Raw genomic sequence first — 19,469 nt, 5'->3', positions numbered from 1 at the left:
ATGTAACATGTATATGATGCGTTCTCCTGGAGCATCAATCTTACCAACTGGTAAAAAGAATCTGAAACATTTTTACATCTAAATAAATACAGAGGGCCACCTCTGGTTGCCTAGTCGTTAGATTCGGCAACTTTGGTAGCCTGGGTTCAGTAGTTCCCAGGCACAGACCTACACCACTTGTCTGTCAGTGGCCATGCTGTGGTGGCAGCTCACATACAAAAAGAGGAAGATTGGCAGTGGATGTTAGCTCAGGGCAAATCTTCCTCAGCAAAAAAATAAACACAGACAGACAGACTAGGGCAGAGAATGCAAAATTGGTGAATACTTCTAAGTTAAGACATGAGAAACTTTGCAATGCAGAGCCTTTGCAGTGGCTGCTGAGAAGTCCACCTGCAAATCCTAACGAAGTATGGATATAAGGAAATTCAGAGATCACCCATCCAGTTCAATCACCTGAAATGTCATACTTGAGAATACTGAGGCTCAGAGAGCCTCATATAATTGGCTAGTAGTAGAGACAGAACTAAAGCCTAGATGCTCTGCTTATAAACCAAGCTATTTCTGCTGCCTCTTACCAGTAGAATTTTTATGCCCATTTGACTCTGGTCTGTTTGCTTGCTTGAAGTAATAAATTTCTATTAGGGTGAAATTAAATTCCAGAAGCTGAGAAGACAGCTACCATACACTGAACCCCTTCAAAGTTCTCAAGAGGAAGTGTGATAGAAAGCTAGAAATAGACACACAGACAATGTCATGTGGCTGTAATGCCGAGACAGAAACAAAAGGGCTCATTTGAGAAAACAAAATTAATTTAAAAAGCTCCATTCTGTGGCCATCTTTACAGCCTCAAGATCAGCTCCCTTTTGATGGTTTCAGTGAGACATTTCTTAGGATACCTATGACAGAATACAGTAGCTGAGGCACTCCATCATTTGGAGGTGTAAGTTTCAGCTGGGGAGAGGCAGGAGAGCATAATGAAGGCAGAATGCCTGGGTTCAAATTCTGGCCTACTGTCCAGCTGTAGCTTTCATTTGGCAGGTTAAGCATCTAATTTTTCTTTGCCTCAAGTTTCCTTATCTGTAAAATGGGAATAATAATAGCACCTACACTCCTCACTGGGTTATTCTGAAGATTAGAGTTAATATATGTAAAATGTTTAGAGTAGTGCCACACAGATGGCAAGCACTCTTATAAGTGCTTGATATTATCTATATTTAATTGGTGGTGGTTAAACAAGATTTTCCTTGGCTCTTCAAGGTGAGCTTCCTGGCTAGGGTTTGAAGGAAGAGAACCACAAAATACCAGAGCTGAAAGGAGCTTTAGAACTGTGACAGACAGACACTATGGTCCAGAAAGACTAAAATATTTACTATCTGGACCTTAACAGAGAAAGTCTGCCACTCCCTGATCTAATCCCAACAGTTTCCCCCCCAGTACAGTATCCAAAGAGGAAACTAAAGCCCAGAAAGGGGCACTAACTTGTCCAAGGTTATACGTACAGTGAGTTATTGGCAAAGCTGGTTCTCAAACCCAGTTTTCCAGTAAATAAAACTGCCTAACAGGCTGAACAGGCTAAATGAAGACCTTACAGTAAAGATGGGCTATAAATTAGGAAAGAATACTGGCATCTGAAGAAATTAGGCAAAGTGTCCTATTCTAACCAACAGATATTTGCTGAATACTATAAGCCTAAGGATTAGTATTTCTTAATGTTCTCCAGGTGATTCCAATGTACAGCTGGGGTGAGAACCACTGTTATTAGTATTGTGCTAGGCAGCAAGATGTAAACCAAAAAAAAACGAGAGCAAGGAAAGTGACTGAATAGCTAACCAAACGTATCCAGACTTAAGAAAGCCTGGACAAGGCAAGATCCCATATTTCATCTGCAATTACCTACACATCTGTGTAGGGGACTCCAAGAGAAGAGCTACAGGTACAGCGAAGGCAAGGAGGCCCTGGGTATATCTTTATCTATGTTAGAGAATAAAAGACTTTTTTTTTAAAGATTGGCACCTGAGCTAACATTTGTTGCCAATCTTTTTTTTTCTTCTTCTTCTCCCCAAGACACCCCAGTACATAGTTGTATATTCCAGTTGTAGGTCCTTCTGGTTGTGCTATGTGGAGTGCTGTCTCAGCATGGCCTGACGAGCAGTGCCATGTCTGTGCCCAGGATCCAAACCGGTGAAACCTTGGGCCACCGAAGTGGAGCGCTTGAGCTTAACCACTGGGCCACGGGGCCGCCCCCTAAGATATTTTTTATTCACATCTGTAAATTCCAACATTTTAATGGATTATAAACTTCAGACATGAATTCTTTTTAAAAGAATGTTAAAAGTAACTTTATGTTAAAAGTAATTGTACTCCTTAAAAGTGTACAATATACAAATTTAAAACCTTAATACGGCAAAAAAACACACAAAAAACCGTCAAAGTCAAAAGACAAACGACTAACTGAAAAAATATTTCCAGGGGCCAATCCCGTGGCCGAGTGGTTGAGTTCACATGCTCTCCTTCGGTAAGCCCAGGGTTTTGCTGGTTCTGATCCTGGGCACAGACATGGCACTGCTCATCAGGCCAGGTGCCAATCTTTAGGGAACAAAAAAAAAAATTCCAACACATGAGACTGTACAGGGAGTTAAAACTCGCAACACACAAAGAGCTCCTACAAATCAATAAACACAAAAATCAAAACCATTATAGAGAAGTGGGCATAACAGGTACGAACAGGAAATTCAAGAAAGAAAAACACAGGGGCTGGCCCCGTGGCCGAGTGGTTAAGTTCCCAAGCTCCGCTGCAGGCGGCCCAGTGTTTTGTTGGTTCGAATCCTGGGCGTGGACATGGCACTGCTCATCAAATCATGCTGAGGCAGCGTCCCACATGCCACAACTAGAAGGACCCACAACGAAGAATATATAACTATGCACCGGGGGGCTTTGGGGAGAAAAATGAAAAAAATAAAATCTTTAAAAAAAAAAAAGAAAAGAAAAACACAAATGGCCAATGCGTCCTTGAAAAGACAATTAACCTAAGAAATGAAATTAAAATGAAATCTATTTCTTGCTTATCAGATTGACAACAAGAAAAACATAACTAATACACAGAACTGCAAGGGTGAGGGAAACAGACATACCACTGGTACAAACTTTCTTGAAAGCAGTCTGGCAATATGTACCAAAATGTAATGTGTGCAACTCAACAACGAAAACACAACCAACCCAACTTAAAAATGAGCAAAGGACCTGAATAGACATGTCTCCAAAGAAGATATACAAATGGCCAACAAACACATGAAAAGCTGCCAAACAACATCAGTCATTAGGGAATGGAAATCAAAACCACAATGATATACCACTTTCACACTCACTAAGATGGCTACAATAAAAAGTGGAAAATAACAAGTGTTGGAGAAGATGTGGAGAAATTGGTACCCACAGACATTGCTGGTGGGAATGTAAAATGGTACAGCCGCTGTGTAAAACAGATTGGTAATTCCATAAAAGTTAAACATAGAATTACCATACGACCCAGAATTCCACTCCAAGGTATATACTCAAAATAATTGAAAACAGGTACTCGAACAAATATATGTACACACATGCTCACAGCACTATTCACAACAGCCTAAAGGTACTAATGTTCATCAGTAAATGGACACTTAGTGATCCATAATACAATGGAATATTGAAACATAAAAACACATGCTACAACTAATCTAAGTGAAAGAAGCCAGACATAAAGGTCACATATCGTATGATCCCATTTATATGAAATATCCAGAATAAGTAAAATCTACAGAGAGAGAAGGCAGACTGGTGCTTGCCAGGGGCTAGGAGGAAGGGGAAAGAGAGAATAACTGGGTGTGTGTATTGTTTTGTTTTTGGTGAGGAAGATTGGCCCTGAGCTAACATCCGTTGCCAATCTTCCTCTTTTTGCTTAAGGAAGATCATTACTAAGCTAACTTCTGTGCCAATCTTCCTCTATTTTCTATGTGGGATGCTGCCACAGCAAGGCTTGATGATCTGTGCTAGGTCTGTGCCTGGGATCTGAACCTGTGAACCGTGGGCTGCCAAAGCAGAGCATGTGAACTTAACCACTAGGCAACCGGGCCAGCCTTGAGAATAACTGATTAAAGAAACGAAGAGTAACTGGGTACAGGGTTTTCTCTGGGGGTGATGGAAATGTTTTGGAACTAGACGGAGGTAGTGGCAATACAACACTGTGAGTGTACTAAATGCCCCTGAACTGTTCACTCTAAAATGGTTAATGTTATATGAATTTCACCTCAATAAGAAAAATAATAAGCATATCCTCTAATAAAGCTCTTAGAAAATTGGAAGAAAAAGAAAAAAGTAATACGTACATCCTCTTATCCAGTAATCCCATTGTAGGGATTTACCCTGAAGAGAGAGCCACACAAGTGCAAAGAGATGTATGTGCAAAGATCTTCATCTCAACATCATTTATTATAGCCAAAAACTTAACCCTCTAAATGTCCTTCAGTAGAACCCTGGGTAAGTAAATTATGATACACCTATAAAATGGAATACTACACAGAGATTAAAAACAATAATGTACAAAGTTGGAGAGTTTACACTATACAATTTCAAGCCTTATTATAAAGCTACAGTAATCAAGACGATGTGATATTGGCAAAAGAACAGACACAAGAATCAATGGAACAGAATGGAGACCCGAGAAACAGACCCACACACATCGAGTCAACTGGTTTTTGACAAAGGTGCAAAGGCAATTAAATGGAGAAAGGAGAGCCTTTCAAAAACAGTGCCAGGGGGATGGCCCCGTGGCCGAGTGGTTAAGTTTGCGCGCTCCGCTGCAGGTGGCCCAGTGTTTCGCTGGTTTGACTCTTGGGCGCGGACATGGCACTGTTCATCAAACCACGCTGAGGCAGCGTCCCACATGCCACAACTAGAAGGACCCACAACGAAGAATATACAACTATGTACCGGGGGGCTTTGGGGAGAAAAAGGATAAAATAAAATCTTTAAAAAAAAAAATTTAATAAATAAAAATTTAAAAAAAAAAAAACCAGTGCCGGTGCACCTGGACATCCAAATATATCTCACATCTTATACAAAAATTCACTCAAAACAGATCACAGACCTAAATGCAAAATGCAAAGCTATAAAACTTTTAAAAAAACTGGAGAAAATCTGCATGACTTTGGGTTTGGCAAGAGATAAATTGGATTTTACGAAAATTTAAAACTTTTGTTCTCTAAACGACACTGTAAAGAGAATGGAAAAATAAGCCACAGAGTAGGAGAAAATATTTGTGAATAATATATCTGATAGAGGATTTATACCCAGAATATATAAAGAACTCTTAAAATTCAACAATAAGACAAACATCTCCCCTCAAAAGATCTGATAGGCATTTCACCAAAGATACACAGATGGCAAATAAGCATATGAAAAGGTGCTCAATATCATTGGTCTTTAGGGAAATGTAAATTAACCACCATGAGATACCAGTACACCCCTATTAGAATTGCTAAAAAATTTTTCAAAAAGAGAATATAGGGGCCGGCCTGTGGCTAAGTAGTTGAGTTCGCGTGCTCTGCTTCAGTGGCCCAGGGTTTTGCCAGTTCGGATCCTAGAAATGGACATGGCACCGCTTGTCAGGCCATGCTGAGGTGGCATTCCACATAGCACAACCAGAGGCACTCACAACTAGAATATACAACTATGTACTGGGGGGCTTTGGGGAGAAGAATTAAGAAAAAAAGGGGCCAGCCCAGTGGCACAGCTTAAGTGCACAGCTTAAGTGGCGCAGTTAAGTACGCAGGTTCTGCTTCTCGGTGGCCCGGGGTTTGCTGGTTTGGATCCCGGGTGCAGACATGGCACCGCTTGGCACGCCATGCTGTGATAGGCGTCCCACATATAAAGTGGAGGAAGATGGGCATGGATGTTAGCTCAGGGCCAGGCTTCCTCAGCAAAAAAAAAGAGGAGGACTGGCAGTAGTTAGCTCAGGGCTAATCCTCCTCAAAAAAAAAAAAAAAAAAAAAAAGATTGGCAACAGTTGTTAGCTCAGGTGCCAATCTTAAAAAAAAAAAAAAAAAAAGACAATATACACCAAATGCTGGAGAGAATACAGAGGAACAGAAATTTTCATTCACAGCTGGTAGGATTGCAAAAATGGTACAGCCATTCTGGAAAACAGTTTTGTAGTTTCCTACAAAGTTAAATCAATCCTATAAAGTTAAACCACACTGTACATGAATGTTTGTAATAGCTTTCTTTATAATTGCTAAAAACTGGAAACCCAGATGTCCTTTCACAGGTGAATGGATATACTATGGTACATCCACATGACGGAATAGAGTTATGGACTCATGCCACAACATGGAAGAATTTTAAATATATTTTGCTAAGTGAAAAAAGTCAAACACCAAAGGCTGCCTGTTGTTCGGCTCCATGTATATCACATTATGGAAAAGGCAAAACTATAGGGATGGAAAATAGATTAGTGGTTGCCAAAAGTTGGGGCAGGTAGAGGAGTTGACTACAAAGAGGTGACACAAGGCTATTTTTAGAGTGATGGAACTGTTCAGTACAGTACTGTGATGGTAGATTTCTGACTCTGCATTTGTCAAAACCCAAAGAACTATACACAACAAAGAATGCACTTCACTGTACCCAAATTTTAAAAAGAAATGTCTGGGGCCGTCCTGTGGCCGAGTGGTTAAGTTCGCACACTCTGCTTTGGCAGTCCAGGGTTTCACCAGTTCTGATCCTGGGCACGGACCTAACACTGCTCATCAGGCCATGCTGAGGCAGCGTCCCACATAGCAGAGCCAGAAGGACCTACAACTAGAATATACAACGATGTACTGGGGGGTTTAGGGGAGAAGATAAAAAAATAAAAGAAAGAATGAATTTAAAAAATGATGTCTGGGGAACCCAGGATAGAATGCAGACTGCAACAAATGAATGTAACTGTATTACAAATGTATGACATAACCTCACTGAAGGGGGGAGGGGGAAAAAAGGAGCTGACCTAAGTAACTTTGTAAAACAATGTTTTAACTGGATACTACAGGCTAAAATGAACAACAAGAACTGTATACAAACATTATACTCTAGCTAGTAAATTGGTTTCTCACAGAAGTAACTACTGAAACTACTTTACACTTTACACAAATAATTATCTACACTGTAGACAACAAGAGCCAGATTTCTTACTCAGAGAAAGAAATCACAAACAAGCAAAGGGGAAGGACTAGAATGAACCCTGTGGTACCAGAGTAGAGCCAGAGTTAGCAGTATAAACTCATGTTTATTTTAAAATATCTAGGCAGATACAGAAGTAAATCTAGACATTTGTGTATACATGGATTAGTATAGATACATGTTTCCCGGCTCTTTCCACTTAAGGGACTAGAAGCAATGACATCCCAGAAGCAACAAACACCCCTAAGCACCCAGATCTGATGGTTTCTAAATACCATTCACCAATAAAAAGAACAAGCGCTCCTTGGAAAATCGGCTGTCTCCAGGGCTGAGGGAAGACATTGTAAGCTGGGAGCATCTTCTAGTACCAGAAAGGAAGCAAATGCTAAACAAACAAACAAACAAACATGGAGGCATGCCATAGGACACAAAGAACATGAAAGAGCACCCAATAACCAAAGTTGGAATAATTTGAGCAACAAAATAAATAACTTAGTACTAGATTATAACCCAAGGAATGAAATAAATATCCAAACTGATGTAAGTAAATGATGTAAATAAATAGGGGAGAAAGGATAAATCTTCTTGGCAAAAGAATTTCAATTAATAAGAGCAGAAGGAATGAAGGAAATTATGACAGTAATTGCAGCAGGAAAGATCTACTGATAAACACTAGAATTAGTGGGTGAAACTTTAAGGAGAAACAGGATATCTGCATTACCTCAAAGTATCTCCCCTAAAGTATTTATTAATTACTGTGGTGCTTTTAACATATGCTCACAAATTCTTTGCTATTCCTCCCTCCAGGAGATGGAGCTTAAATCCCCTTCCCTTCAAAGTGGGCTACGCTTAGCAACTCTTTTCTAACAAATAGAGTACAGAAAGGAAAAAATTTTGACTTTACAGTAGAGGAATCTGGCAGACACAACCTAAACCAAATGATCAAGGTTAACATCACCAGAAATAACTCATGTTGATATTATGATATCATGCTGATATACTCTGACATGATGCAATGAGAAGGGTACTTCACCTCTGTGGTATGCTTTCCCAAAATCCCTAACGCCAGTCTAATCCTGAGAAACCATCAGACAAACCCAAATTAAGAGACATTCTACAAAATAGCTGACCAGTACCCTTCAAAAGTATCAAAGTCATGAAAGACGAAGACAGACTGAGAAACTGTCACAGATTGGAGGAGACTAAGGAGACATGATGACTAAATGCAATATAGTCTCCTAGATTGGATCCTGAAACCGAAGGGAGACAAAACTAGAAAAACTGGTGAAATTCAAATAAAGTCTACAGTTCAGTTAACATATTACACCTATGTCAATTTATTAGTGCTGATAAATGTACCATGATGATGTAAGATGTTAATTTTAGGAGAAGCTGGGTGAAAGGAACTCTCTCTATGCAGTATCTTTGAAACTCTTGGGTAAATCTACAATTACTTCAAAATTCAAAACAACAACAATAACGTAGAACAGTTTCTCAACCTCAGTACAACATATTGATTATTTTGAACCAGATAATTCTTTGTTGTGAGGGGCTGTTTTATGCATAGTAGGATGATCAGCAGCATTCCTGGTCTCTACCCACTAGATGCCAGGAACCCACTTCCCCAGTTGTTACAACCAAAAATGTCTCCAGAGATTGCCAAATGTCCCCTGGGGGTAAAAATTACCCCAGATTGAGACCACTGATGTAGAGTTATATCCAGTACCACATAAAGATATCCATAACACATTGTTAAGAGGAAAAAAAGGAGGATACAGAATAGCATGAAATGTATGAGTCAATTTATGTAAAAATATATACAGTCATGCTTCGCTTAACGACGGGGACACGTTCTGAGAAATACATCGTTAGGCAATTCTGTCATCGTGCGGACATCATGGAGTGTACTCACACAAACCTAGATTTTTTAGCCTACTACACAGTTAGGCTATATGGTACTAATCTTATGGGACCACCATCCTATATGCAGTCCATCCTTGACCAAAATGTCGTGATGTGGTGCATGATTGTAAACATGGATGAACCTTGAGGACATTATGCTAAGTGAAGTAAGCGAGTCACAAACAACAAATACTGTACGATTCCACTTATAGGAGGTACTTAAGAGTGGTCAAAATCATAGGTATAGAAAGTAGAATGGTGGTTGCCAAGGGCTGGGAGGACCGAGAAATGAGGAGTTACTGTTTAATGAATACAGCTTCAGTTTTACGAGATGAAAAGAGTTACAAGATGAAAAAATGGTGAAGGTGGTTACACAACATTACGAACATATTTAACACCACTGAACTATACATTTCTGAACTATACACTTAAAAATGCTTAGGATGGTAAATTTTATGTTATGTGTATTTTTACAATTTAAAAAAATTGGGAAAAAACACATATACACATGTGGATAAATACACAGACAAATATCTGGAAGCATGTGTACCAAAATGTTAAAATGTCATCTCTGGTTGCTAAGTCTATGGTGATATTTCCTTTGTACTTTTCTATGTTATCTGGACTTTTTTCAAAAAGCATGTCTCCCTTTTTCAAAACACAAAAGGCTTTGTTCTCCATCATTTTTTCTCACAATGCTTCCAATTCAATAACCAAAATCCTATTCTGTCTCCAAAATGTCAAAGTGGTTACCTCTTTTCCCCTGCCAGAGGCCAACTCAGAACCCTCTCACCGAGGCTAATGTAACAGAATCCTAGGCTGTTTACCCCTCTCTCACTCACTCTCCACCAGCCATCAGAGTTACCTCATGAAACAGATTTACTGTCACTTCCCTGGTTAAAACCCAAACCCTCATGGCATGCACTTCCAGGGCCTCCACCGTTTGGTCCCAGGGTCTGTATTTTCAGTTTCACCTCCTACTACCGTCCCTCAGGCATCCTCTATGCCAGATAGTTGCTAGTCCTTCCTGGAAAACATGCATGCACTTTTACTATTCCTTTACTTTGCTCATGCTCTTCTTTCGTCAGGAATACTCTTCTTCCTTCTCTGCCTGATAAAATGTATACAATGGTACAGAGGAAAAGAATGGGATGGAGACGAAGGGATAAACAAATAGGTAGAGAAAAAAACATCAAATAAAATAGAGATAAGGGTTCAAGAAAGTAATTTTTGGTAGGGGTGAAATAACAATAGTGCCTACCTCATAAGGTTGTGGTGAGGATATTAAATGAGATAATATATGTCAAACTTTTAGAACAGTGCCTGGCATATATATTATTGTTATTGTTATTATTTTCAGTATTACTATTTATTATTATTATTCATGGTACAATGGTAAGAGCGTGAACTCTGGCTGCCACAAACAATGAAGCAGGAGCAATGATGAGGCTCCAGCTCAGAATAAAGGCCCCAAAAGAGCAAAGAGGCAAACAGGATCCTGGTCTCATTCAAATTTATCTAAAGAATTCAACAAACTACACAAGAAACCAAAATCAATTTGGTTAAGCCATCCTCGAGTACATAGAGAGCACACAGGTGAATTCTTATACATCCCAAAAATCTTTTATCCCTCAAATATACACTCCTTTTTGAAGTGGAGCTGTTTCAATATCCTGCTCCAGGCACAAAGCATCAGGGCAGCACCTCGTCCTCACAAATCTGAATCTGCAAATCACACCTGTGCTTTCCTATGGTTTCCCATTTGGTCAGCAGTCACTTCTCTTTCCTTCTGTAACACAGGAGGTGACTCCAAAGTTCTTCCCATAGCTACAAAAAAAGTGAATGTGTGTGTATAACCCACCCAAGCTTAATACTGTAGTCAAAGGGAAACTAAATTCACTCACAATGGAGGTGACCCAAGGGACCTAGAAATTCATATATATATTTCTTAGATGACTCCAAAATTTGGAGATTTCCTTCTTAGCCTCCTGTCAGGCTCAATCCTTTTAAAAGATTGCCACTGCCAGTTGTGGCAAATAGCCTCTGCATAGCCCCCATCTGCCCTGGTTAACAGTTTTTGTGACTTTTATTTCATGTCCTAGTAAGCCACTGTGATCCACGAGCCCATCTCTTCCTTCATACCCCTCCCCTGTGCATCCCACATCTCCTCTGGGCACTATCAGACAGACAGTCCTTTGGTTAAAAAAAAAAAAGGCTCCTAAATTATGTCCCAAAGCAGACAAAAAGAATGCAGAATTCCACATCTATTAAATGACACATAGGCTGCTTACTAGTCAGACTGCCAAAAATCATTTGCTTCTCCTCTTGTAGGTTTAGACAAACACAAAGGGAACTGTGCTCCTATGTATGACTACTGCTTCTCCACAGGCCTTGAAGACTAAGGCATCAGAGATACTTCCTCTCTATAAACCCAAATAGAACACTTTGTTTATTTTCTCTTGGCATATAGTTGGTAGTCTGTATTTCCAAGCAGTCATTGTACATCTTTTGGCAAGTGCCTTCAAGTTTCTCAGTACAATGTTTCATCCAGGCACTGAAGGCGATGCATTGTACCTTGAATACACATGCCAAGAAGACTCGGACTGAAAAGATGACCTTCAGTATCATCTTCCTGTGATATATCAGACACCACACGTGGGTTAGAAGGCCCAGATCCAGTTCCCAGGTGTGCAAGTGTCTTGCAGCATGATCTCTAGTCTGCTCTTTAATCTTTCTGTACCTCAGTTTTTCCATCCTGGAAAACAGGGATTGTATTACCTGTCCCTCCTTGAATTCAGACTCGTACTGGCTGACTGAGAATATTTATGTCTCTAAAATTTGTGCAACTGGGGTTTGGGAAACTCAGAAAATTAAGTTCAAACGTTGTTTCTCACTTTTGGCAGAGCTGCCATGCAGAAATCCACGGCAGCGCCCAGGAGGAGTCCCTCTGCAAGCAGTCCCTCAGAGGGGAGTTCTGACTTCCCACCAACAAGCCGCAGAAGAATGCGGAGCAAGACACCAGGCAAGACCTTCAGAAGCTACATGGCTACAGAAGCAAGTCATTATCTATCAGGCTCCATGACAATATTATCATTCCGGACATACTGCCCTTAACACTCTGTTGTGGTTTTACCTCAAAGAAGCTACCTCAATACTTATAGCACTTACCTATTCAATGTTTACAAAAACAAGCACTTGCCCTTGATGTGAACTGCCCAGGTAGGGGTTGCCTTGGGATGATCCTGCAGTTAAGGTAGGACAAGGGATGACAAAAGAAGTATGAGGTACAAGACAATTTAAGATTTAAGGCAGTTTTACAATTTTTTTTTCTTTAGGAAGATTAGCCCTGAGCTAACTGCTGCCAATCCTCCTCTTTTTCCTGAGGAAGACTGGCACTGAGCTAACATCTGTGCCCATCTTCCTCTACTTTGTATGTGGGATGCCTACCACAACATGGCGTACCAAGCAGTGCCATGTCCGCACCTGGGATCCGAACTGGCGAACCCCGGGCCGCCGAGAAGCCCAACGTGCACATTTAACTGCTGCACCACGAGGCTGGCCCCTTACAATCCTTTTTGAGTTACTAGTACACTTCTGAAATACAAAATTCTGGAAAGCATTCTAAAAGGGATCACTAAAATGCAAATATTGGTCTTTAAAAAGATCAACCCCAAAACCTGAAAAAACATTCTAATTATCACACTTTCCATTTGGTCACCCTTTGGTCCATGGCTGTTACAACAGGGAAGTTTACTGCTCTGTCTAGGCTCTCCACAAGGCCAAGCTTCCCCTTTGTTCCAATACACATTCTCTGCCTTTGGGATCATTAAATTATTGACATTAAATTATATCTCTCAGCAGCAGCAAGATGTATCCCCCTAAGCAGTGCATCATGTGGCCACCACTCAGCTCAACACTCCACTAGACAGACATCACCATGAATTCACACTAAGATTCACAACAGGAATCCTAAAATACACTTCATGTTCTGATCAAAACATAGCACACTCCTGTGAAGGATGAGTGGCATACAAGTCAAGAAACACTCTCAAATGACTGAATCCCACAGCTCCTGCCTCGTCTGAAAGGGATGATGGCTTTGTGTAGTGGATAAGGCACCGGGCATGGAAAGTAGAGACCTATGGCCAACTCCAGTTCTGCTACTTACTCTAAGACTTTGAGTCTATTTCCTTAACTGTGAAATGATAACACCCTCCTTACAAGGCTGTTGTGAGAATAAAAAAGCATATGTATGCATTTTATAAATACTGCTATACACATTTAAATTATTATTATTCTGCCTGTGGATTTATTCGAGATTGAAAATGTTCTTTCAACGAGCTGGTGATCCCAACATTAAGAACGTCATTTTTTTCACACGCTTACAAAAAAAATTTTTTTCTTCTTCTCCCCAAAGCCCCCCAGTACATAGTTGTATATTCTAGTTGTAGGTCCTTCTAGTTCTTCTATGTGGGACACCGCTTCAGCATGGCCTGATGAGCGGTGCTAGGTCGGCGCCCAGGATCCGAACCAGCAAAACCCTGGGGCGCTGAAGTGGAGCGCGTGAACTCAACCACTCAACCATGGGGCCGGCCCGCCCCAAAATTTTCTGAGTCAACCTCAAGTCACTGAAAAGCATCAGCTCCTTCCACTGGCTAAAAAACAAGCAGAGTAGCACTATCCTAACAGCAGCATGGTGAGCAAAGGTTAGAAAGGAAGAATTGTGCATACCCACAGTGAATGGGGCAGAGACACTTTATTTCAGTATTTAGACTGAAAAGTAAAACCAAAGGTCAAAGTTTTCGAATGGGGACCAAGAGGAAATGTTACAAATACTCCAAGTATAATCAAAATTAAATACAACCTATAGCCAGTTCAGAAAGCTCAATAATCCTGAAACTGTTTTTCATATGTTAATTAATCCTCACAGCATCCCAGGGATGAAAGAAATTTAATTCTTTGTATTCTAGTTACTTATAACCACAGAAAGAATCTAAATGGATCAAGAGGTGCCATTTTAATAAGGCAGGTCAACAAATATTCCATCAAATATTAGGGCTCTACCATATCATCAGCACTATATAAGGCGCAAAGTGTCCTACCGACATGGCCTATCTTACAGCCAGCAAGACCGCTAGCAACCGCAACCTTATGGTACAGAGCTATGAGCAAAGAAACATTTCTGAGAAACGGATAATGGCAATTACAGAGCTACACCCAATCCTCACTGCCAGAACCCACTAACTTATTTTAAAAAGATGTAGGGGCCAGCCTCGTGGCACAGCAGTTAAGTTCGCACGTTCTGCTTCGGCGGCCTGGGGTTCACCGGTTCAGATCCTGGGTGCAGACATGGCACCGCTTGGAAAACCATGCTGTGGCAGGCATCCCACATATAAAGTAGAGGAAGATGGGCACAGATGTTAGCTCAGGGCCAGCCTTCCTCAGCAAAAAGAGGAGGATTGGCAGCAGATGTTAGCTCAGGGCTAATCTTCCTCAAAAAAAAAAAAAAAGATGTAAAATTAAGATGATTTACTGAGAACACTTTCCTGACAAGGACTATGTTGGTATGTGGGGAAGAGGGGGCATCAGGGAGCAATGGTGTGTTATTCTAAATAGGATGGTCAGAGAAGGCCTCAAAAAGGTGACATCTGAGCCAAGACCTAAAGAAGAGGGGAAGTGAGCCACACGGTAATGTAGGGGAAGAGGCTCCACCAGGCAGAGGGAACAAGTACAAAAGCCCTACAGCGGGATCATACCTGCTGCGTTGTCCACACATCCACTAGGCTTTCCCCTGGCGTGTCCTGTTACCCCCCCCACTGTGCCCTGCTAGGTCTTCCTGACTCCCAGGCTCACCATACTCTCGCAGGCACACAAACCCGAATCCTGAATCACACTGCGTGCATTATTCTCGTCTTTCTCCAATCAGTGACCAACTCATACTGTAACAAGACGCTACCTTCAAAATGCTACATGGTTCTCTTCCCCTCCATTCCTAATAACACATCAGCCCAGAATTACAGAAATTATAAAACATTAAGACTGGAATGGACCGTAGATATCATCAGTGTAATTCCATCTTACTAAGGCCAAATTACTCAAGTCTCTGAGGTGCCAGGCCAAAGAGCAATCATTACATCATACTTGGCTGTTTTTTTGTATGCCCCTCCCACCCCCAAATCCAATTCATCATGCCTACTGCTCACAAATGCTTCTTACACACTGCCTTCGCCATGTTACTCACCCCCCATTCCACAATACCTACGACATCTACTGAACAGTCTCCTTTCACAGTCCTACACGCACACTATGCCCATTCACCTTCTAAAGCTTCATCCATGTTCCTTCCTTTGATATAATACCTTTTCTTCTTTCTTCTCTGACCATCCTATTTAGAATAACACACCATTGCTCCCTGATGCCCCCTCTTCCCCACATACCAACATAGTCCTTGTCAGGAAAGTGTTCTCAGTAAATTCTTTTCACAGAATTTTCCAGGACTATACCAGCCTTCACTGATTTCTCCCTTCTCACAAATCCTATGGTTTATCATAAAATCTAACACCCGTAGTCTCTCTCCTCTCCACTTCGTCCACCTTGCAAAGCATCATTAATATCTCAGTCCCAACACTTACTAACTCTGCCTTGTTTCCTCTTTAGCAGGACTAAAACTCCTTGAGGACAGGGATTATGGTTTTGTCCCTTCAAAAGGGCCTTCCAGAAATAGCACCTACCATATTTTTAGCACTTACTATGTGCCATATGTTGTATTAAGTGCTTTACATACTTTATCTCATTCAATCATCACAATAATGTCGCGTTATTGACATTATTCTTCCTATTTTACAGAAGAAAAAACAATGGCACAAAGAGGTTAGGCTGAAGTCACATATCAGAAAAGACAGGGCCGGGATGTGAGCTAAAGGATCTCTCTCGAAGCTGGCACAAAGTAGACTGCAAACAAATATTTGTTGAATTATCCTAAACATTTCACATGTGTTGACAATCCTATCACCCCAACTGAACTAAGGGTAGAAACCATGCCTGGAGGCTTATGGGGGTGCAGTGGGGACAAGGACTGCCCCCTCTTGCTGAGTACCCATCAGGTACCAGGTTCAGCACAAGGCACTTCACGTCAAGCATCTCACCCACTCTGTGAAAACTCGTAACTGTAAATACTCGTCAACAAATAGCACCTCTAATTCCTCCATTAGAGATTGACCCCAAATGTCACCCACTCTCAATCCAAGCACAAATGCTTTCAGGTGCGACATGTACTACACTCTTCCGGGCCTCCCTCTGACTCAAGGAAGAGGACAAAGACTCCTCGACTCCCATCAGCCAGTAGGTTAAAAATCTCAGCTTCAACAAGCATTTACCAAGTGCCTTCTTCAGGACAGGTCACCCTGCTCTTCACTCTTAACACTCATGATCTCAATCATTAAGCACCACAGGTAGGTGGCATTTTCTCCACTTTACAGATATATAAAACGACATCCAAAAAACGACATTGTTAAGGTCACGTGGCCGATGGCAGATTCGGAACCAGAATCTAGGTCTCCTGACTATCCACCCTGTTCCATTCCCTCAGCAGACACTGATAGCTGGTAACTGATTTACCCTGGTGTCGCGGGGTCACTCTAAAGAGTAAAAGCTCTAGAATAATTTTCACTTAAAAGGTATTTATTGGACGCCTATATGTCAACCTTACAGATTCAAATACCATCTCTTCCACTTGTGCGCTATGTGACACGGAGAAAGTCATTTCACCTCCCCAGGCGAATTCCCTCATCCGTAAATGGAGATAATAACAGTACCTAACAAACAGTAATGTGCTGAGAAGTAAATGAGATGATAAAGTGAAACACCTGGCACTATGTCTGGCATTTGGTGGGCGCCTAGTAATTATAGACTCCTTTCACCCCCCACCCCCCCCCCGCCCCACAAGCCTCGGGGTTCACCCACTACCACCCTGCGACAGAGTATCCGCTCGGCCAGCCGCCCGCACGCGGTCTGGGGCTTCACAGGCCGGGGACGAGCTGCACTGCCATACCTGCATGGAGTCGGCGCTGACGATCTCGCCACCGAGGCGCTGGCCTAGCTGCAACGCCAGGGTAGATTTGCCAGTGCCTGTGGCCCCGAGAATCACTACAAGAGGCAGTGTCCCTTGCAGGCCTCGGAGCCCAGGGCCCACAGACACTGCTCGTGCAGCCGCCGCCGCCGCCATGTTGGGAGCATCTGCGCTTGCGCAGGAGCAGCTGTCTCCATAGCAACCGTCAGTGCGCCTGCGCGGATCTCGGACTCGGTAGGAAGAGGCGAGGAGGAGGCGGTGGGAGTAAGTCCCCATGCTTGAAAGCCTCCCAACATGACTGCAGTGAACTTGCTGGTGTCAGAACCTCAACCACCCCCTCTCTTAAGTGGGAGATGGCAGTCCTACCTAAAATAGATCTGTTCCTATTATTCTTCCTTTCACGGCACCCAGTTCTTTTTCTTCATAGCACTAATTACAGTATAAAATTATATATTGCCATCTTGTCTATTGTCTGACTTTCATTCCCGGCTGTCAGTTCCATAAAGACAAGGGACAAATTCTGCCTAGGTCATTGCTGTATCTCTAGTGCCTGGCACAGTACCTGGTACCGAACAGACACTCAAACGTTGTTAAATGAAGAGGAGAATGTCTTGCCTGTCGTCCTCGAGCCAGAGAGCTCAGAGGTGTGGCGTTCTCCTGGATCAGATTTGCACAGTTCTCAGGCAGGGGTGGCTGCTCTAATGTTTTCATTCCACAATTCAAACTCAGACACATTGAGGAGGCAGGACGAATTTCCCATCTCTATGGCCGAAGGTTGCAAGGGATGGGATGAGAACAGACAAAAACAAGCAAGTAAACACCCCACAAAATACAAAGAGGAAAAACGAGGAAGGCGGAGAGGATAAAATAGTAGCAACCCTCAGAGCAAAGTAGAGGTGGGGAAAATTAGGACAAGAGAGAATCAAAATTCAGGAGACTTACAACCATTAAGGACAAGCTCTGAGAACCAGCATGGTGGCCCAGTGGTTAAGTTCCACCCACACGCTTTGGCTGCCTAGGTTCAGTTCCCAGGGCACAGACCTACACCACTCACCTGTCAGTGACCATGCTGTGGTGGTAGTCACGTACAAAAAGAGGAAGATTGGCAGCAGGTGTTATCTCAGGGCAAATCTTCCTCAGCAAAAAAAAAGAATAGGCTTTAGAATCAGATGGACCTGGATCCAAATCCCAGCCTGGCCTCTTATCAGCTGCGTGACCTTACACAATTAGCCTCAGTTTTCTTTTTCTTTTTTGAGGAAGATTAGCCCTGAGCTAACGTCTGCTGCCAATCCTCCTCTTTTCGCTGAGGAAGACTGAGCCTGAACCCACATCCGTGCCCATCTTCCTCTACTTTATATGTGGGACGCCTACCACAGCATGGCTTGCCAAGCGGCACCATGTGCGCACACAGGATCCGAACCGGCAAACCCGGGTCCGCCAAAGCGCAACGTGCGCATTTACCCGCTGCACCACCAGGCCAGCCCCTAGCCTCAGTTTTCTTATCATTAACTACCTCTCAGGATTGCCATAAGGAGAAAATGAAGTAATGTCTGAAACGTGCCTGCTACAATGCCCTGGCACATAACAACCACCATTTGTGGAACACTTTGTATTATTATAACAGTAACACCCCATCTGCCTCTCTAAAGAGGTAAGCGCAGCAGCCTAAGGGCAGAGAAATTTTCAGCAATGTGTAAACGTGCCCAATACCTATTCTACTAACCCTTTGTTAGCCGATTTAAGAGTTCTAGTTGCTTTCTCCCTGACATTGCTTGGCTCTGCCTAGCTCTCAGGTCCTATCACTAGGATCCCTTGGGCCAGAGGAATCACCCCTGGAAGTTTAGAGCATATGATAGGCCTGCCTGGAATAATTGCCAATACATTTCTCAGTCACTTAGATCGTTGTTGGCATAATGGCCACTCTTGCAGACCCAGCTTAAACCTTGTAGCCATATGTATTGTTTGGAGAACACCACACCCCAGGGTCCCCTGTACCTCCTTTTCTCAATCCAGCCTGCTTTGATCAAAAGCCTTGTTCTCTCCAATTTGTGGTACCCGCCTGGGGCTGGTTTTAAAATCAAGATGTGTGGCCACATATTGGCAGACACTCTCGCATGATGGTTGTTAACTGTAGAGCCTTTGCCTGGAGACTTTCAGAGGGTACAGTTTCCATGACAACCACCAGAAAGATGGCAGGCCAGAGAAGTGATGCAAATAAAGCAAAAGGAAGGCCAATTTCATGATGACAATCTGACCATGACAGAGTGTGCTCACTCACAGATGGGAAAGCACTGTCCAAGTCATGACC

The 19,469-nt window shown here is 42.3% G+C and overlaps 1 protein-coding gene across 13 annotated transcripts in view; it reads right to left on the bottom strand.

The window, feature by feature from the left end:
* TRIT1 (tRNA isopentenyltransferase 1) overlaps nt 1-17,373 on the bottom strand; it is a 79,643-nt gene extending 62,270 nt beyond the window's left edge. For 6 of the 13 annotated variants that reach the window (XM_070260317.1, XM_070260316.1, XM_070260322.1 and 3 more), the window contains exon 1: nt 17,144-17,343. In XM_070260317.1, coding sequence (XP_070116418.1) covers nt 17,144-17,317 — 174 coding nt within the window. In that variant the 5' untranslated portion in view covers nt 17,318-17,343. Of the gene's footprint in view, nt 1-12,261; nt 12,336-17,143 lie in introns of all 13 variants that reach the window. The other 7 variants (XM_070260325.1, XM_023632706.2, XM_070260324.1 and 4 more) reach the window with 6 other exon arrangements.
* Between the last annotated feature and the right edge of the window lie 2,096 nt (nt 17,374-19,469).

Source organism: Equus caballus, chromosome 2 (assembly GCF_041296265.1).
Source record: "Equus caballus isolate H_3958 breed thoroughbred chromosome 2, TB-T2T, whole genome shotgun sequence".
Lineage (NCBI taxonomy): Eukaryota > Metazoa > Chordata > Mammalia > Perissodactyla > Equidae > Equus > Equus caballus.
The sequence above is the reverse complement of the archived record's forward strand: the minus strand, read 5'-3'. Positions and strand labels throughout refer to the sequence as shown.